Source organism: Echinops telfairi, unplaced genomic scaffold, assembly GCF_000313985.2.
Source record: "Echinops telfairi isolate 266 unplaced genomic scaffold, ASM31398v2 ScPeMD7_44;HRSCAF=162, whole genome shotgun sequence".
Lineage (NCBI taxonomy): Eukaryota > Metazoa > Chordata > Mammalia > Afrosoricida > Tenrecidae > Echinops > Echinops telfairi.
The window spans coordinates 1,617,397-1,638,044 of NW_022103942.1; the positions used below are offsets into that span (position 1 = coordinate 1,617,397).

The window sequence follows — 20,648 nt, forward strand, 5'->3', positions numbered from 1 at the left end:
CTGAGACAGCCGGTGGCTTCAAACTGCAGGCCTTAAGCTTAGTAGCCCAACAACATGTAACCATTACACTACCAGGGCTCCTATCAGCACCTACAAAATCTCAGGTCCCAGTCCAGAACTCTTGAGCCAGACAAACTATATGAATGGAGCCGAGCAATCACCATCTGCACAAGCCCTGCAGGTGATCCTGATGCCCACTGAAGTTTGAGCTGCTCGGGCTGAAAACGAGCTTTAGCTGACCCACAGGGCCTGGGAGGGTGTTTGTACTCTCCTAGTGAATTTAAGGACGTGATGGAATGATTTCTCTAACACAGGCCCACTTCCTTTCTCTAAGTTAGTGGTGTCTGAGCTCTATAGGTTGTGATAACCTGAAAAAGGTAACGGACTGCTTTCACTTCTTCAGAATTTGGCGAACAGTGTTGATAAACTACAGAGTCGCAGGAGTAGCTCCAGCAGTCCTGCAGACGTGGGGCTAAGTTTCGAAACAAAAAGAAAAATGGTCCACCGCAACCTCTGTATGCATCAAATTTAAAGAGCAATTGGCATGATGTTTTTCAACTCACAAATTGACAAAAATAAAAAAGAGTTACATGTATGGCTGAGGAGACTAAACTATGGGAGGAAAAAAATAAAACCACTCCGGGTGAAGAAAACACCCAAAATTCCACATTCTTTCTGGCAATAGGTACAAGACAAAAGCTTTGGAAATGTGTCTATCTTTGACTCAGCACCTCTAATAGATTTTTTTCCAATAGATCTTAAAATACGATAGGTGCAAAGATATACCATGTCAGGAAGCTCCTGTATTGCTTAAAAACAAACAAAAAAAAACCCCCTTCCAACTATTTAAAGTTCAACAGCAGGGACCTGGGACGCCTATCACACTGTGCCCATCTGGCAGACCATAATAATCACCAGACGATCAAAGATCATTTTTCCAGTTTTTAAAAGGAAGATTTATTTAACAAGTTTCACTTAGTACAATACATCTAAATGGAAATCACAATACAGGGAAAAGATTTAAATCAAAGTTTCAGATTTTCATACAAACAACAAGACCAAACTCCTAAAGCATTGGTAGTACATCTCGAAATTGTCCCAGATCTTGAAAAAGAACAAAGTAAAAGTGTACACTCACGTGCCTTACAGGATAGTAAACCAAAAAGCTAGAATTAACAAACATGCCAAATGTTTTCACTTTGAATCGTAGACACAGCTCCTATATTTGAATTATACAGAAAGGCATGTTTCTCAACATGCATCCAAAGTTTTTTGTGTTGTTTTTCTTTTTTCTTCTTCAATGTATTGTGGTATAAGAGCAACATTTAACATAAGTGAAACTGCTTTAACCTAAATACGCTTACTGCTTAGATACACTCCTACAACATAACTAACTTTAGGAAAGCTGAAAATTGTTTTAACAGTTATGGTCAATACTGAACTTTTGTTATGACATCCTAGATGAGAATGCTTCGGTGCTCCAAATGACCGAGCTTGAAGTTTGAAAACAATCCCCACTTCCACTCACAGTAAGCATGAACCGCAAGCCTGTAATGCGGCAAAAAAACAAAACCTGTTAACCTTAATTTTTTATTTTATTTTCTTACAAAAGGAAGGAGAAAAAGGAAAGGAAAAAAAAAGAGGCTGACCACATGTGATCAGTAATATTTTCCACTAACCAACCATCCTGGATATGCCAGGCATCCCACCTCCCGTTCCAATCAATTCTCATACACGCACAGCTTTTTATTTCTGTGAATAGTTGTTGGGTGTACCTTCTCTGCTTAAGCAAGGTTGGACTGATAGTCACTGGAGTTTTCCTGCAGAACTTGGTCATAGCCGCTCATACTGCTTTGACCACCATAGCCGCCTCCATACCCGCCACTCAGCTGCTGGCTAGCAGGACCCCCATAGCTAGACTGGTTGGAGAGACCCATGCCTCCCATCATTTGGCTCCCATAAGCACCACCACTTGCCCCTGCAGTAGAATTTAAAAAGAGCTCTACGTAGCTGTGATCATAAGCCCCACCGCTGGTTCCCGCAGTGGAATTCAAGAAAAGCTCCACATATCTGTGTTGCATATTGGCTTTGTCTTTTGCCATAGCTGCCACAGCATCTTCATGAGTAGCAAACTCAACATCTGCCTCCCCAGTAACTCGGCCATCAGGTCCGATCTCAATGTGCACTCTCATGGGGTTCAGAGGAGAGAAAAAATTATAAATATCATTCTCAGTGGCTCGGTAGGGCAACCCTCTCATGTGGACACAGTGCCCTGTGGTACTCTGGAAACTGGACCCGCCATCTCCATATCTATGATCAGACATCCCTGAAAAACAGTAATTGAGGTCTCTTCCAAATCTATCAGACCCAAAGCCATACCCATCATTATAGCCGCCATAGTCATCATAGCCTCCATACCCTCCACCATAGGCACCCCGCCTCATCCTTTCAAACCCAGCTCCTCTGCCAATGCTATTGTACCCTCTGCCGGCCCCTGGCCTATCATAGGGACCTGGCCGCTGCATAGCCATGAGCTTGCGAGGAGGATCATAGTGGGTTCGGACTTCAGCTCGGCTACTCTTAAAGATTTCAATGTACCTGTGCCCTATTCTTTCCTTGTGTTTCTTTAGGGCCTTTTCAGCTATCTCCTGCGAAGCAAACTGCACAAAGGCCTCCCCTGTGCTCCGCCCCTGAAAGTCCACTGGCAGTGTCATCCCATTTGGCACAATTTCCAACCCTGAAAAGAACTGAACAATTTCTTCCTTGCTACAGCCAAATGGGAGTCCTCTAAGCCGGACGAAGCCATCATTGGCGGTATCAGGGCTATTCGGCCCGGTATGCTTCAACACCCAATCCATTTCGACGCTGTTGGACTTGAATACTTCCACGTATCTGTGTCCCATGGTTTCTCTGTCCTTCTTCAAAGCCAGTTTCACTTCGTCTTCCGACTCAAGTTCGACAAATGCTTCACCACTCGGTCGGCCTTCTCTGGTGTAGATGAAACGAATACCCGATGTGCCATTTTGAATTTTGCAATCTGAGAAGAAGCGCATCACCTCATCGGCTGAGCAGGACCAGGGCAGGCCCCTGACCTTCACCACGAACCCTTCCCTGCCTTCTGTGCCCAGCATCATGGTGGCTGTTGGGATCTCGGTGGCAAGTGAGGCTCAGTGCAATCTCGATGTAGCTGGAAAAAAAAATTCAGAAGGCTACTGTCATGGAAAAAAAGGCCCACAATGCACTACGTACCCAAAGTCATCTATTATAACAAAATGTAAGCACACTGAGAGCTTTTGGCAAAACATTTACATAAGCAAAATGACTGCACCAAATTTTCAAACCCATGCACTCACTCAGCAATCATTTATTGAATGGCTGTTATGTTTCCAAAATACTACAGCAAACCCCTGCTGCTCAGAGTGACCATATAGCATATAGTACAACTGCCTCCACAAGGTTTCAAAGCTATAAAGCTTTACAGAAGCACACTGCCTCATCTTTCGTCCACAGAGCTGGTGGCAGGTTCAAACCATGTATCTTTTGGCTAGCAGCCCGATGTGTAAGCCAGTGTACCTCCAGGACAGCACCATTAACGGTGGTTAATTCTGGACAGTACGCTTCTTTTTTGTGTGTGTGTTGTTCCAAGGATCGCCACCCTACGCCTTCTCCTCCCTCCCCTTCAGACAGTTCTGTAGATTCCAAGTTTTCTGCACAGAACATGTACTAGCATTATAGGGGGGACTTAAAAATGAGCAGCGGCAAATTCAGAGGATGGCAGCTCTGCAGCACATCTATGGTTAAAATGTAAGCAACATTATTATATTAAACTCATCTGAGTCAAGAAACTCAAAGCAGTATTAAGGCCAAAGACATAAACGTGAAAGAAACATTTTGAGGAAATCCAGCCTTTTATTTTAGGAACACTTTTTTTGTTGCCATATTGAGCATCTGGCTCCAGTATACAAGTATCAAAGCGCCCTGGGCTTACTAAGGTCCTACAGGCTCTGCCTTGGCTTCACTGAAGACTCAGATGGGAAAACACATTATGCCTGCCCGAACAGAACTCTGTCCAAGGAGTAATGGTGGTCTCAAGGAGGGTCAATTGTATCGGTCAGGGACAGGCTGGTTAAAATGAAGAGAATAATCAGTGCAAGGATATATAAACAGATTTTTAAAATATGACGGAGCAACAGAATAGGTAGGGGGCAAGGCCTGCTATAAGGCTGACAAGGTAAAAACCAACTCCGGAAGGCCTCATTGGATTTACAAATGCTAAAGGCCTTTTAAGGGATTTAAACGGGAGTGACGTCACCAGAACAGAACCCTTTCAGGCAGATCACCCTGGCAACAGTGTGGGACTCAAACAGAAGGGGGTTGGGGTGAAACTAGCCAGAGCAGTTTGCATCTGGAGATGTTAACAGGTTTCACCTAAGGCAACACAGGAAAGGGAGAAGAAAGATTGGCGCTAATAAGCATCTCAAAGAAATGGAATCTCCCAGACTTGACTGATTAGATAGGGGCTTAGGGGTATTAAAGGACAGGAAGAGTCTGGAAAATATAAATGGCTAATATGCATCAGAAGAAATGCTCAAACCTAATCACTCATCAGAAATACGTTAAAAGCAGAATCATCATTTTCACCCACCAAGATAGTTTTAAGAGAGAGAAGCAATGAGAATAAACCAGCGGGATTCACCACTGGAGTCCAAATCGATAACAGTATTTCTGGAAAGCAATTTGGTATAATATGTGTTATCTTGGGCAGAGCAAATCCACGTCTCCAAGTTATGCACCCTATCGAGATTATCTGAAATGCAGATACAATTTCATGTACTTTTAATAGTCTTTCAGAGTTATTAAATAATGATAGAATTATTTTAATAATTCACTCAAATAAAAAAAATTCACTCAAATAAAACAAATCACTCAAAAAAAAATCCAAACACAGGAGTTGCTTATACTTTAGTCCTAAATGGGCCAAGCTGATAGCTACTTCATAATCTCAACTATGCAATAACAAAAGCAAAAACACAGAATCAAACACTCTGAGCCTGTGATTCTATTTCTAGGAATCTAGTCAACAAATGTTCACTACAGCAGCTAGCAAAGACAGAAAATTGGAATCCGAAACAAATACTCCTCCATGGGGGGAGGGGGAACGATGAATAAATTATGCTTTCCTCTTCAAATGGAATGTTTTACAGTGGCTTTAAAAAGGAGATTTAGGGGGAGGGAGGGGAATAAATGAGGAGCTGATACCAAGGGCTCAAGTAGAAAGAAAATGTTTTGGAAATAATGGCAACATATGTACAAATGTGCTTCATACAATTGATTGTTACAAGAGCTTTAAGAGCCCCCAATAAAATGATTTATTAAATTTTTTAAAAAGAAAAATAAATAAAAAGGAGATTTATCTGCGTGGAACTAGAAAGATACCCACAACAGGGTAAGAGAAAGAAAACTATGCACAGTACGATTCTGCGTGCATGAACACTTAAGTATGCAGGTAAAAAAAAGACCCTGAAGCATAGAATACAAACTTGTTTTTAAGGAAGAACAGGAGGGTAGGAGGAATGAAAGAGAGCTCGACACCTTCTACCTTACATCTGTCTACATTGTTTTAAATCTTTAAAATTACGGTTTACAATTGGAATAAAAAGTTATAAAAACCCATACATGCATCAATTGTGTAAAGCATATTTACACATTCGTTGCCCTCATCATTCTCAAAGCATTTGCTCTCTACTTTAGCCCCTGGCATCAGGTCCTCTTTCCCCTCCCCTCCCCCATGAGTCCTTGATAATTTATAAATTGTTATTTTGTCATATCTTGCACTGTCTGACGTCTCCCTTCACCCACTTTTCTGTTGTCCGTCCCCCAGGGAAGAGGTCACATGTGGATCCTTGTAATTGGTTCCCCCTTTCCAACCCATGGGTTGTGATAAGAGTTGTAGGAGCCTCTAATAAAACTATTAAAAAATAAATAAAATGAAATAAAAAATAAATTTCATTATAAAAAAGTTATAAAAAGATGCACAGGGAATTTGTCAAATGTTAATAGTTCATAAATTCCTTGTGTTGTAGTTTTGTGGATTTTTCTGTTTTCTTTGGGGGAGGGTGCTCATTCTTAATTTTCTATAGAGAATTAGGGCTTTTTTGCCAGCAAAAATATAAAAGAAACAAAACGTTTGCTTTTCTGGCAGTTGGTGTGACAGACTGTATGAAATTTTCTAGTTTCGTATGTGGCCTGGGATCACTGGGCCTCTTGGGAAGTAAGTACAAAGTGTAATAACTGCCATAAAACACATTGAGGATTAAATTCAATAAATGTGCACTAATTGTCTATTATGTGCCCAGCACACTGCCCATCTGCAGTGATAAGTCTTTCTAAAAACCATACCTCGGTCAAAGTTGCAGATTTAGGTACTGGGTTTTGGTTTTTGTTTGCCTGCCACGTGGTTAGGCACACTACAAGGTGGGCAGTTCAAACCCACTCAACTAGAAGGAGACCAGGCCATCTTCACCCAAATCAAAGAATTCCCATCTCAGAAACCCTATATATTAGGATTGCTAAGAGTTGAAATCAACTCGAGGGAAGAGTTCATCCATGAGATGACCCATCCCATTTAAGGGCCCTGAAACAGTCCGGAGCCTTCCGAGTCTCTCTGTAGTGGCAGAAGGGCTCTGCTATATTACTGCATCTCTTGAGAAGACTAACAGGGACATCCGTACCTGAAGTGGGAACCACGATTCCTTCCGAAAGCCAAGAATTAGGTATTTATGTATGAGGGGGTTCCAAAAAGTTCATGGAAAAATTGAATAAAAAGACAATGGAAATTTTGCAAAAACTTTTTGCAACCTCCCTCATGTGAGTTCTACACACTTCATAAAAATTGTCACATGTGGAGTATTTTTCTTCCCCAAAGAAACTGTTGTGCAGTTATATCTAGATTTTTTAAAAATCTTGCTGTAGTACATGATTATTTTTGAAATGTTCCGGAAACGAACAAAATTTGTTATGAGCAAAAAAATAAAAAAGGAAAAGAAAAGAAATGCTACTTAAATATTCAATTCCGCAAAAACACTTACTGGGCGCCTCTATCCATCAGGCACGCAGTATCTCCTCAGAATTAACTCTACAGATACAATTCACTTGGTGCCTCCCCCGAAAAACAGACAATTAGACACTGAAGATTGAGTGCTTAAATTGAGTGGACCAGCACTCAGACCACTCGATCTCTGGTTTTTCTAATCCAAGGCCGTAGTTTTCAAACATGTTTCACCTTACGGTTCCTCGTAGGGTCCCCCGATACCCGCGCAGCCAGAGAGATATTCAAAAACACATACAGTCACGAACGTCCACCATTTCCCCACCAGGCGCAGCAAAGGCGGCTTCCCGGCACTGAGATGGGAGGGGGGGGTGAAGGCGGGAAGGGGGAGGGGGAGGAAGCGAATTAAAAAGGCGGAGGCGGCCTCTGAACCCCGCTTTGGTCCCCATCATCACCACCCCTGGGTCCCCGGATCCCACCCACACACCAACCTCTTAGATTTCGGGTAATTTTCCTCCTTCTTCCACAAATGGCTATAGCGAGATGATAGACGACGACCAGAACTACTTCTGCTCACGTAAGCGATTGTTCACGTGAGCTCCTACGTCATGTGAGATCTCAGTCACGTGAGCAACGCACAAATTCAATTCGAGATCACTGAGGTGCCGCACTTCCTCTCGGTACGGAAATCGGGCGGGCAGACGGCAAGACACAAAAAGAGTGCGATTGGTTGCCGGGCGTCTTACGGGACTGCTCATTGGTCCGCCGCGGGGGCTAACCGTCCCAGTTGCCTGAGAAACGATCGCGTCATTACCTGATAACTCCTCGGTGATTGGTCCGCCTCGAAGGTTAAACTTAAAAGGCCAGGTTACCCGCGGAACTGAGTCCCGGCTGAAGCAGTGACGCGGCCGGTGATGGGCCAAGGGCCGCGGCCGAGCTGTATGCTGGCGCTTCATTTCCTAGCCCTCGCCCTCGCCCTCTGGGGCGCCCCTGGGGCCGGCGCCCTGGACAATGGCTTGTCGCTCACCCCTACCATGGGCTGGCTGCACTGGGAGCGCTTCTTGTGTAATGTGGACTGCAAGGAAGAGCCGGATTCCTGCGTCAGGTATCATCTGCTGGGCGCACCCCTCCCTTCGCCTGCCCGTGTTTGTCTGGCTGCGTTGTAGGAGACGAAGGACCTCAGCAGAAACATTCGAACCAGCGGAAGAGCTCCCATGCCGCTGCTGCTTTTGGGGTGTTCTTATTTTAATGCCCAGCAAACTAGCCCTAAACTTTCGTCGTGTGGCCCTTTCTGGGGTGAGAGTCAGGCCAGCGGCCCCCACTTCTCCCTTTCGATCGTCCTGCCAGGCCACCCAACTGGAGATGCCTCCCATTGCCACTAGCTTCATCCAGACCCTTCTTGTGAGCTTTGCTTTGCTCTGCCTGTGCTTAGTCTGATCAGGGAGTGCAGTTGGGGTGCGTAGGAGAAACGAAGGAACCGGAGGCGTTTCTTCCCCTTTCGGAGTCACGGGTTCCTTCCCTGTAACCCGAGGGTGTGAGACCTTTGGGTCTCTGAGATACCCTCCTGACCGCCTCTTCTCCCCGACTTCCTCGCCCTTCAGTGTGACTTCAGGCTGGCAGGTGGACATGGAGGAATTCAGCACTGACAAGGGTCAGATAGGTCTTGCTCTGAGTCGATGGCATGGGTAAGGCAGCCATTGAACCGATCTGATCCTCACATTTCCTCCTTTTTAAATTGAAAAAAAACAAACAAAACTCTGACCTCATGGAGTCGACTCAGAAGGAGCAACCTGGGCAGGCTGGACTTTAACTTCAGAGAGGCCCAGCAATTAGCGACAGGTAGCTAGGCAGCAATCAGGAAACTGCTGGAAGCAGGTATGTGAGTAGCTTTTTGTCCAGTAGGCCCCTCCATCAGAGCCCCTTGAGGGGAGTGTGTGGCTCTTTATTCTTCCAATCAGAGTTTGGAGCTGGGTTCAGTGGTAGAGGTGGAGTGCTTGGGAAAAAGGAAGATCCTCTCTCAACCTCAGTTTTTTGATCTGTAAAGAAAATCAAGATCGTACCCTGGTCAGCTTTGAACAAGCTAATGCATGCCAAGGTCATAGTACCATGCTTGAGCTCTCAAATAAAACCTAGTCCATGGGAAAGTAAGTGTAAATCTGCACATGTGACTGTGTGTATTTGTCTTTGGAGCCAGGATCTCTGGCTTTCTTAAGATGCTCTGGTCCACCCCAGCCGGTCTCTGAGTCCGGTGAATGTCATTCCAGGTAAAGGCAGATATTGGTCAGAAAAGCAATTGGCTTCCTGAGTTTCAGACTAAGTCCTTTGTGACCCTGAGGGATCGCCTCTCTGATTCTAAGACTTAGGCTTACTCAATACACACACAAAAAAGTCCACAGCAGAGAAGAGGGTAATGAAAACAAAGATTACCCACCCCCACCTCCACCAGGGTGAAAAATTGCATCCTTGCAATAGGTTTCTATGTAAATATGAACACATTTTGTTCAGCAATAAAAATGGGATCATGCGTATGTATGTCCTCAGTGGTTAATAGCAAGGCCGGGTTCAAATTCCAGCTTGTCATTACTTAGCCATGTGACCTTAGTGGTGCAGTGGTTTAAACATAGTCAGGTCAGTGGTCTGAAATCTACCAGCTGCTCTCTGGAAGACAGACAAGCTTCTGTAAAGATTTACGGCCTGGACAACCCTGTGAGGCAGTTCCACTCTACCCTATAAGGTCACGAAGAGTTAGATTTGAGTCAGTGGCAGTGGTCTAAGTGTAAGCAGAGTGCCGGGCACAGAATACCCAAGAACCCATGGCCATCCAGTCGATTCTGACTCATTAGTGATGCTGTCGGCACAGGTAGAACTGCCCCGTTGAGTTTCTAAGGCGATAATCTGTAAGGCAGCATAAAGCCCCATCTTTCTCTAGCTTGCAGTTGCCTGCGGGGCTCACAGCCACTGTACCACCAGGGCTCCTTGTGGCAAAAAAATAAATGCAGTCCCTACCCAGTTGTGCCTTGTGTGTTGCTGTGATGCAGGAAGTCTTGCCACTGACGTTCCAAATTACCAACAGGGTCACCCATAGTGAGCAGGTTTCATGGATGGAGCTTCCAGACTAAGGACAGACTAGGAAGAAGGAAGAGATGGCCTACTTCTTTGTCACCTTGGGTAGTATTAACAGCATGTGAGTGTGTGTGTGTATCATGATGTATTTTAAACAGTCCCCTGTTCCGGGCTGTTTTCGCTTTTTTCATTATATTCAAAACTGTGTGCACCCCTGATTTCTTCCTTAGAATACATTTTTTGAAGTTTGCCTATGGGGTCTAAGGGTGGGTGGAAGAAGCCCTGGTGGTGTAGTGGGTTATGTATTGGGCTGCTAACTGCAAGGTCAGCAGTCAAACTGGGCACTCCGTGGGAGAAAGATGAGGCTTTCTAGTCCCAGGAAAAGTCAAAGTTTAGGAAAATCACAGGGGCAGTTCTACTCTGCCCTATAGGGTCGCTGTGAATTGGTATCTACTCAATGGCAGTGAGAATTTCGTGAAGGGTACGTTTTCTATTCACATTCCCCAACGGCATTGGACAAGAATGCCTGGTCAAAGCTGCCAATTGGATAGGTTGGGATTGCCCTTTCCTTTGCCTTCCTTCCAAGGTGAACATGATTTTAGATGTTAAACTGGCTCACCACTGTTTCTTTTAACTGAAGCTGATCCCCAGGCTTTTTTTCTTTCTGTGGTCCCACTGGGTAGGTTTGAACAGCCAACCTGGAGATTAACCGACCCAAACCAAACTCTGCACACGATTCGATTCCAACTGACAGTGGACCCTCTAGGGCAGAGTAAGCTAGAAATGTTTAACAGAAGCAGAAAGCCTCATCTTTTTCCTATGTTTAGGTTGAACACAGAGTGCAAACCGTTTGCACCAACTAGGGACCTTCAGGGAATCGTCAACACAGTTTCTGCTACTATTTTCATGGATCTTTCCCCATTTCCATTGTTGGTACCCTTGGACTTCATTCTCTGATTTAAAAGTGCCACGCTTCATACATACCCAGTTCCATGACAGCAGATGACAGAAAGGGTCGCTTTCAGAGCTTTTGCTTTAAATCCACTGGTCTATGGATTCTAATGTGAAATAGTAATACACCCGTTTCATATCCCCTGTCTAGAATAGTCACAACCTAAAGTGCCTCCAAATTAGCGGAACATTGGGGATCACTTTTGCCAAGTTCCTTAAGAAATCCTTTGGGGGGTTGTTCAAATGTATACAGGTTCAAAGGGAGATTTTCCATCTTCATATTACTGCGATTTCTTGTCTAAGAGCAAAATGTCTCTCCATGGATTCATATCATTTAGGGGTGTAAGTTTTGCTCATGTGACGGGTGAATATAGGCTCTTCAGCTCCACAAGAGGGTTGTCATTGGGATCTAGAGAAGCTTTGAAGTACGTAAACTGGGCACCTGGCCATCTTACTGAGCTTTCTCCTGAGTTCTAATAGCTTCCCAAAGTCATCGGATAGGTCCCCTTCCCGTGGTAATCAGTCATGTTGACGTTGCGTGGGTTTGTCTTGTTTTGCTTTTGCTTTTGCTCATCTCAAAGAGATAAGGGAAGGGGAAGGAAAAGGACCCCGTGAAACCTCTTTCACCTTGTTTTGGCGTGAGCACTACCAAACTATTACTGAGTGGTTTTCGTTTTGGTGTGTTGTTTTAAAGTAAATCCCAAAGGTGCCTGACAAGTAGGAGGCCGCCCGGACTTTTGGTTGAAACAGAATTGTGGTGATTCTTGGATTCTCTTCGTCAGTGAGCAGCTCTTCATGCAGATGGCCGATCTCATGGTATCAGATGGCTGGAAGGATGCAGGCTACCAGTACCTGTGCATCGATGACTGTTGGATGGCTCACACACGAGATGTGAAAGGCAATCTTCAGGCAGACCCTCAGCGCTTCCCTGGTGGGATTCGCCGCCTAGCCAATTATGTGAGTTTATTGATTGAAGTCTGTGTCTGTCTCCTTTCTCCCTCCCACTTTTTTCTCTCGCTCACTCTTCTGTTACTCAGGGACCTATAAGCCTTTTCAGAATCAGCTTTCTTGACACTCATAAAGTAGCATATCTACTCTTCACTGAGCATTGAATTGTAAACGTTTATTAGGTGGGGGTAGTCATTCCATCCGCTGATACTTATTTTGCAACAGCTCGTGAGGCCCATCTTGGAGAAGTTCTCCTTTTGCCCAAACCACTGGGTTTTCTGAGGAAAAAGCGAGAACTTGGTTCCCGATGTAGATGTAAGGAGCCCTTGTGGTATCAGCGGCAGTACAAATCTACCAGCCGCTTGAGGGGGAAAAGAAAGATGGGGTTGTGTGCTCCCATAAAGATTTACAGTCTTGGAAACCCTATATAGGGGTTGCCAGAAGCCGTGGTGGCATAGTGGGTTATCCATTGGACTGCTAACCACAAGGTCAGTAGTTTGAAACTGCCATCCATTCCTCAGGAGAAAGATGAGGCTTTGTCCTCCTCCTGGGAAGAGTTACAGTCTCAGAAACCCAGAGGGGCAGTTCTTCTCTGACCTGTAGGGTCAACGTGAGTCAAAATGGAGTCCATGGCTGTGAGTTTGGGGTTTTTGGAGAATGTGGAATCTACTCCATGGTAGTGGGTGGGGTTCTTGATGTATGTATGGGTCTATTTCCATTTAACCTTGAGCAGCTATTGGAATTGTACTATAACTAGAATTTTAGAAGATAGAAGGGAAGTATTCTGGAATAAATCCCTCATTGCCCGGTAAAGATCTCATTTGGATGAGCACCATGCAAGGAGTACAGTGGGTAAATCCCATCTTCATTGCTAACTGCTTGGTAAGGGTCAGCGTGAATGTAGTTATCAAAGTAGGGAAATGGATCCAGTATTCACCTTCCCACTTCTCATCCTTGTCAGCAGCAGCTCACATGGCTCGCTCTGTCTTCAACTCTAGCCACCCTGAACTCTTTCAGACCTGCCACCTGTGTAGCGTTTCCCAGCCCCAGAGCTCACCCACCAGGACACCTTCTTTCTCATTGCCAAATATGCAGATGCCAGCCCTTCCCACTGTGGGTTTGTTAATCCGCTAGAATGACTCCGAATTCACCATACTTAAGGCTACCACTTTTTGATAACCAAAAAGGATTCCAGGAAAGACACAAAATAAGACCTGAGAGGGAACATAGCACAAAAGAGGGACACACTACCCTCTCCTGTGCACAATCACCAACTAGGAAGCTCTTCAGAGCCTCTCCCCACATGGCCAGGGTAGATTGCATCTTGCCTTGTGAGTTCTAACCTCAAGCCCCAGTCTTAGCATCGTGCCTCTTAGTCTAGTCCAGGGGTCCTCAAACTTTTTAAACAGGGGGCCAGTTCACTGTCCCTCAGACCCGTTGGAGGGTCGGACTATAGTTTTAAAAAAAAAACTGTGAACAAATTCCTATGCACACTGCACATATCTTATTTTGAAGTGAAAAACAAAATGGGGCAAAAACACCCGGTGGTCTGGATAAATATCCTCGGCGGGCCGCATGAGGCCCGCGGGCCGCAGTTTGAGGACCCTGGCTAGTCAGTCCCCGTTTGATGGTCTCAGGTGTTGGTGTGGATGGAAAGAGCCAAGAACGCAGCCTTTGTGCAAAGTGACTCCACATCTCAAGGGATCTCATCAGAGGAAGGTTAGAGTGGCTGATAGCTTTCTTCTCAGTCCTCTACTGTAGCTTACATATATCAGGGTACTTGAAAAGGGTCATAGAAAAATGGAATTAAAAGAAAAGGGTTTCGTGGTTTTTTTTTTTTTAAGCCTCTGTGTAGTTTAAACCAGTTCAATAGAATTGATGGGAGAACTGTTCTTTGTCTTCTGCAAAGCTCAGCTGTGTTATTTTGAGGGTTTGTGAGGAAATGAAAAAACCAGAAGAACCTGATCCTTGGTGGAATGCACTTGTCTCTGCCTCTGTGTGGTGTGGTGTGGTTCTCGTGATTGCCATTCTATTGTACTAACTTGGTTTCCTCTACCTTCAGGTCCACAGCAAAGGACTGAAGCTAGGTATCTATGCAGATGTAGGAAGAAAAACTTGTGAAGGCTACCCTGGGAGTTTGGGACACTATGACGCTGATGCCAAGACCTTTGCTGACTGGGAAGTAGATCTGCTAAAATTTGATGGGTGCTACTGTGACAGTTTGAAACATTTGGCAGATGGTATGTTTCATTCAAGAGTTTTAGCCACGAGTAAAGGGAAGAACTTTGCCAAGGTAGCTGAAGACCAAGTAATGAATCTTCCAGCTTGCAATACCGTGATAATGCTACTCATTGTTACAGTGCCTCCACCTGTTCTCTTTCACTTTGCCCATCCATCCATCCATGTAAGATCCATGCACCCATAACCATAGCCAATACAGTACACTTTGAGTTTAAGAGGGCTCTAAAAGCCAGTTGAGTGGACCAGATGGTTAAGTGCATGGCTACTAACTAAAACCTTGGAGGTTCAAATCCCAGCAGTTCTGGAAGGCATGATACACCATTTAAGCAGAGTGCATCCACCCATCTCTGTTGTGGGTTTGAAATATACACAGTGTCCTTCCAGGCAGTGTCCTTTCAACATATTCAGTCCCAGCTGGAAAATCTCTTCTTTCCCTGATTTTCTCCATTGTTCTCTCATACAGGTTATAAGCAAATGTCTTTGGCCCTGAACAGGACTGGCAGAAGCATTGTGTATTCCTGTGAATGGCCCCTTTATATGTGGCCCTTTCATCAGGTGAGCTCGTGGGCCCAGGACCCAAGAGTCTTGCTGTGTTTGATTTTCAGAATTTGAGAACCAATCCCAAGGATCTTCAAAGGGACTGGTCCCACTTCACTTCAGACTATCATGCTACCATCTCACCTAGCCTAGAAACCAGTCACTTCTCCCCACCCCCACTGCTGTCCCCTCCATCTTTGAGTCTTCCACCATTCTGACCCTTCACATTCTACTCAGTGCCACTTTCTAAACACTCTCTATCCTGAATCCATACCCCCCTTTCCATCTCCACTGCTCCTGTTCTTGTCACCCTGGAAACCATCATCTTTCTCCCAGACTGCTGCTGTAACAGTCTGATCTACGACTTCTCTCTACCTATCCCACCACTCCAAATCCCTATTTCTTACAGTGCTTGAGTGTCTTTGTTCAAATAGAAAAGGAATCTCATCTTTCCCCTGCTTAAAAGTCATTGCATGTGGCATAAATCAAATTCTGTACAACAGCCCAATTTGACCTCACTTTTCCCTTTAGCACACTGGTTTTGGTGCCCTGGCGGTATAGTGGTTCCAAGTTGGGCTGTGAACCTCAAGGTCAGCAGTTGGAAACCACCAGCTGCTATGTGGGAGAAAGACAAGGCTTTCTACTCTTGGAAAGAGTTATAGTCTTAGAAACCCACAGAGGCAGTTCTACTCTATCCTTTAAGGTTACTATGGGTCTGAATCAACTCCATGGCATGAGTTTGTTGTGCTCTGTTTTGTTTGGGCATTGGCTTTACTTTCTTCACTGGGTCCCACAAACGCCTCAAGCCTATTGCTGCCTCAGGGCCTTTGAACTTGCTTTTTATTCTGCCTGGTAGATTCTCCCCTCATGCTTTTTCAATGGCAGCTCTTTAGCATTAATGGTCCTCTACCAGATTCCACATTTGAAGAATGAGAAGACAGGTCTTCTTGCTTTAAAATAGTTCTCTACCCATTTATGGAAGCCTTGGTGGAGTAGAAAGCTGCTAAGGCTTTCTACTCCCAGAGAAAACCACTGGGCCCATTTTACCCTGTCCCTCTATAGCAGTGGTTCTCAACCTTCCTAATGCAGTGACCCTTTAACACAGTTCCTCGTGTTGTGGTGACCCCCCCAACCATAACATTATTTTCGTTGCTACTTCATAACTGTAATTCTGCTGCTGTTATGAATCAGGCGACCCCTGTGAAAGGGTCATTCGACCCTACCCACCCCTTGCCCAAAGGGGTCGAGACCCACAGGTTGAGAACCGCTGCTCTATAGGGTCATTGTGAGTTGGAATCAACTCAGTGGCAGCGAGTTTTCTGAGACCCATTCAGGATCACCTTGCTGCTTCATTCCCTTCACAACGTTGACATGTCTGTCTAGAATGTAAGTTCAATGAGAGTAGGGCCCTTGTCCGACTATCCATCACTATATCCCTGCCATAGAATAACTGCTGAATGAAACCGGACTCCCTATTTCCTTCTACTTTCTGCAAAACGTCTTCAGTGCTTCCTCAACTGTCTGTCTCTTGAACTTCCAATACCAACTTTTATTCATCTCAGTAACCACGTCCATGCCTAAGATTCAAATGGTATTACGTGCTTGCTGGTGAATCCTTTGGGATTTTGCAGCTTTTCCTTTCAGTTGTGCATTTCTGATTCTAAAATGAATGCAGGCTCATGTTATTTTCATAACTTGAAAAATGCGGTACAGACCATTTCAGTGTCCCACAAGCCTACCCCACACCTTTTGGTAAAGTTCCAGCATGAGCAACATGAAAACATTGTAAGGGTTTCGAGTGTTACCATTGCCTTGTGAAGCACACGCCTTAGAGTGAAAGTCCATGGTGCTCGGGGTGTAGATGGACCCAAAGACTGCAGAGGGCCTCCTTTCTGCCTGGCTATTGTTTTAAAGGCTCTTAGTAGAAGGTAAACAGCAGAGCTCTCTCTCTGTTTTCACAGCCGAATTACACAGAAATCCGCCAGTACTGCAATCATTGGAGAAATTTTGGTGATATCTCTGATTCCTGGCAAAGCGTAAAGAATATTTTGGACTGGTCAGCTTCATACCAGGACACTATTGTTGATGTCGCTGGACCAGGGGGTTGGAATGACCCAGATATGGTAAGAACCTTGAGTCTTCCTTGTTCACGTTTGAGGGTGGGGGAGAAAGCTTTTTTGTGGGTGTACTTCCGGCAGGGTGTTGTCTCATCTTCTCTTCTTTGGATTATTTCTTTTTGTCTCAGCTGGTGATTGGCAACTTTGGCCTCAGCTGGGATCAGCAGGTAACTCAGATGGCCCTTTGGGCGATCATGGCAGCTCCCTTACTCATGTCTAATGACCTCCGGCACATCAGCCCTCAAGCCAAAGCTCTACTGCAGGATAAGGATGTCATTGCCATCAACCAGGACCCCTTGGGCAAGCAGGGGTACCGGCTCAGAAAGGTAGAGTATTGATGCTCTATAAGAGAAAAATAGGTTATCAGCCAAATACATGCTCTCCTGATTTCTCTAGTTCAAGGCACAACTTATCCGAACATTTTGAGTATTTTCAGTTGGCTTTTGTATCCAAGTACCAAGTTCACATTTAGCCTGATTTTGTTATATGGGGATATAGATCTTCTGAAAATATTTTAGGTTCCCCCTTATACCCCCCCACCCCGATCTTGATATTAAACTCAGTAATGAGGCTTTTGTTAGAATCATTATTCCTAAAATATGCTACGGTTACAAAAAAAAACCACCACCACCAAACCCATTGCCACTGAGTGATTCTGACTCATGGCCACCCCAGGTGTGGCAGAGCAGAACTGCCCTCCATAGTGTTTGGAAGCCAGGCCTGGCTTCCAGCAGACTTCTGAGTGGGTTTGAACCACTAGCCTTTCAAGCTTAAATATTTGTATATCATGCCCCCCCCCCCCAAAAAATAACAAAAACAAAATGAAACACAAGCCGCTGCCATTGAGCCAATTCTGACTCGTAGCCGCCCTAAAGGTACTCCTGTAAAGAGTTACAGTCTCCAAAACCCCCAGGGGCAGTTTTACCGTACAGGTTGGCTGTGTCAGAATCCACTTGATGGCAGAGACTTTTTTCAAGTCTATATAGGTAGCCTCAAGTTGCTCCCTCAGAGTGGCTGGTGGGTTTCAACAACCAATCCTGTAGTTAGCAGTCCAAAGTTTGCCCAACACTGCCAGCCAGGGACTCCAAAATAGGCTACAGGTTGCTTTTTCTTTTTTACAACAACGGCCTGATAGTGATGACAAGATAGCCGAAAGTCTAGAACTAAAGACCATTGATTGCCAGTTATCCAATCAGTACCCCTCTCACACTTGTGTTCTTGGGTTACTTTTCAGCAAGGTGACATAGAAGTATGGGAGCGACCTCTTGCAAGCCTCTCCTGGGCCGTGGCTATAAGAAATCTGAAGGAGCTAGGCGGACCTTCCTCTTACACCGTGTCACTTGCTTCCCTGGGTCGAGCAGTGGCTTGCAACCCTGCCTGTGTCATCACTCAGCTCCTCCCTGTGAAAGAAGAGCTTGGGTTCTTTGAATGGGTTTCGGTCTTAAAAACTCGCATCAATCCTACAGGCACTGTTTTGCTCCAGCTAAAGAAGCCAACAGTGAGCTAGACTGCAATATCAAACTACCTGAAAGAAAGTATATAGGATGTGTATGTTTGTGTTGAAATCGCTTCCTTATCACCTTGCCTTCCTCCATATCCAGCCATTGAATAAAATCTTCCTGTTGTACTTAAAACAAAACCAAACAAACGAAAGTACTTCTGCAGGCATCTATTGGGTGCCGAACGTGTGCCAGGCTCTGTTCTAGATGCTTACCATGTATTGATTCACTTTAATTCTCACTACCCTGAGGCAGGTGTACACTATCTAAAGCCAGGATTTGTACTTAAACTCTGATTGCTTTGCTGCTGCTTACTGAGGTAGGTAGATGGGTCTGTGGGTAGCTCTGCTCCCACCTTAGTTGAGTAAGATGGACTCTACTTCCTCTCCTCAGCTTCAGGGTAGTTGAGATCCCCAGGCAGCAGTAACGGTGACAGATCTGCAACTATGGATAGCTTAACTATGAAGCAAATTACTCAATTCTCAAGGACATCAATAATGGTTGTACAACATGAAGAGTATAGTCAATGGCACTGAAATATACATCTAGAAGTTGTGGAATTAGAGAATGCTTTGTTGTATTTTTACCACAATTAGAAAAATAATTACACGAGTAACAATGAGTACAAAAAAGAATGTTCTAATATTGAATGGGGTGATAATTGTGCAACTCTTGATTTGACTGAATAGTATGACATGTAGATGAAGTGCTAATAAAACTCAAAAAATTAAGAATTTGCAACCATAAAACATAACAACTTTCCTCAAGTTCCTAAATGCTCCCCCCCACTATCATGATGCCAATTCTACCTTACGAATCTGGTAGATAAGAACTAGAAACAGAGAATCCAGGACAGATGATCCCTTCAGGACCAGTGCTGAGTGGTGATACCGGGAGGGTGGGTTGGAAAGGGGGAACCGATTACAAGGATCTACATATAACCTCCTCCCTTGGGGACGGACAACAGAAAAGGGCAAAGGGAGATATTGGACAGTGTAAGATATGACAAAATAATTTATAAATTATCAAGGGTTCATGAGGGAGGGGATAAAATGAGCTGATACCAAGGGTTCAAGTAGAAAGCAAATGTTTTGTGAATGATGAGGGCAACAAACGTACAAATGTGCTTGACACGATGGATGGATGGATTGTGATAAGTTGTATGAGCTCCCAATAAAATGATTTTTTTTAATTAAGAAATCTTGTTCACAGACCACCACTCCTTTCAAGAACCTCTGAAAAACTTTTGAAGCCTAGGTTCCAGAGCCTAAAATGGTCTTGTAATTATGGAATGAAGATGACATCTTGCTTCCACCCAAAATAGTAACTGGATACATTAAGATATAAGGCAGGTGTGTACGCTTGTCCAAAAGACATATCATTCTATCCAAATGGCGTGCTTCATTTCATGGGACCCATGACAATGCAGTGATCGCTTCAAACCCAGTGTGTGCAAGTAATGTAATACTATTTCAAGGGAATGGAAAATCACGAAGAGCCTGTTTCACTTAAAATTCAGAGCAAGTATGTAGCCAAGGCTTGAAGCCTCTAAGATCCCTCTCTCCTCCCACATGAGCACAAAGAATGAAAGGCACCTTTTCTCATCTTATTTCAAATATCAAGAAAAGGGCCACTCTAAACTCACCGCCTACTCAGCAACCCTGACAGGACAGAACTGCCCCTGGTGGGTTTCCTGTAATCCTGTACAGGAACAAAAAGCCCCATATTTCTTGAGCACCTGGTAGATTTGAACTGCTGACCTAGCAGTTACTGGCCCAGAGTAACCCACTGCACCACTAGGGCTCCTCAAAATACCATGCTAATAACTGTCAGATTGTTACCATTTGTTTTCACTAACAATTGCAAAGCTTCAAGGTCATTCTTTTTGATGGTACCACTGCTACAGCAAACCTTCATTTCCATCCAGTTAATGAGATGTGCAAACCCAAATTAAGAATTGGTAAACCGATTCATGGTAGCAACACTCCCCTGCAGGAAAAACTGCTGCAGTACAGGGAGGCTGGCAGGTAACACAGGTATCAATGTGCAGCCCTACATAGTTCTACCCTACCCGTAGTTTTGCTGCAGTAAGCATTTAGTATTGCCATCGGGGGTGGGGAATTAAACACAGGAAATGACTATAAATTAAGAATGAATACTCTATTAAATCCTTTATAACCATGAAACAAGAGTGTTATGCTGTACAAGTCCAAGTTTTGCTTCTAGGGTTGCAATTCAGCTGTC

General features: G+C 44.5%; 2 protein-coding genes across 3 annotated transcripts; one reads left to right on the top strand and one right to left on the bottom strand.

The window, feature by feature from the left end:
• Positions 1–929: 929 nt before the first annotated feature.
• On the bottom strand, positions 930–7,642 carry HNRNPH2 (heterogeneous nuclear ribonucleoprotein H2). 2 transcript variants are annotated; one of them, XM_045290588.1, is made up of 2 exons: positions 7,540–7,642; positions 930–3,187 (listed from the first exon to the last, which is right to left on the bottom strand). In XM_045290588.1, the coding sequence occupies exon 2, from the start codon at positions 3,132–3,134 to the stop codon at positions 1,785–1,787; it is 1,350 nt and encodes a 449-aa protein (XP_045146523.1). In that variant the 5' UTR covers positions 3,135–3,187; positions 7,540–7,642; the 3' UTR covers positions 930–1,784. The 2 variants fall into 2 exon arrangements, with proteins under 2 accessions (XP_045146523.1, XP_045146524.1); XM_045290589.1 differs by lacking the exon at positions 7,540–7,642 and adding an exon at positions 7,283–7,374.
• A 333-nt stretch (positions 7,643–7,975) lies between these two features.
• On the top strand, positions 7,976–18,544 carry GLA (galactosidase alpha). The gene is made up of 7 exons (XM_004711204.4): positions 7,976–8,153; positions 11,845–12,019; positions 14,073–14,250; positions 14,715–14,806; positions 16,750–16,911; positions 17,034–17,231; positions 18,140–18,544. Exons 1-7 carry the CDS (start codon positions 7,990–7,992, stop codon positions 18,410–18,412), a joined length of 1,242 nt encoding a protein of 413 aa, XP_004711261.4. The 5' UTR covers positions 7,976–7,989; the 3' UTR covers positions 18,413–18,544.
• Positions 18,545–20,648: the final 2,104 nt, after the last annotated feature.

What these genes read in the sequence shown, in the direction of transcription:
- GLA (XM_004711204.4), top strand. Translation starts at nt 7,990, where the DNA reads ATGCTGGCGCTTCATTTCCTAGCCCTCGCCCTCGCCCTCTGGGGCGCC. An exon ending in GAGCCGGATTCCTGCGTCAG is followed by an intron (nt 8,154 to 11,844) that starts GTATCATCTGCT and finishes TCTCTTCGTCAG; the next exon opens with TGAGCAGCTCTTCATGCAGA. An exon ending in TTCGCCGCCTAGCCAATTAT is followed by an intron (nt 12,020 to 14,072) that starts GTGAGTTTATTG and finishes CTCTACCTTCAG; the next exon opens with GTCCACAGCAAAGGACTGAA.
- HNRNPH2 (XM_045290588.1), bottom strand. Translation starts at nt 3,134, where the DNA reads ATGATGCTGGGCACAGAAGGCAGGGAAGGGTTCGTGGTGAAGGTCAGG.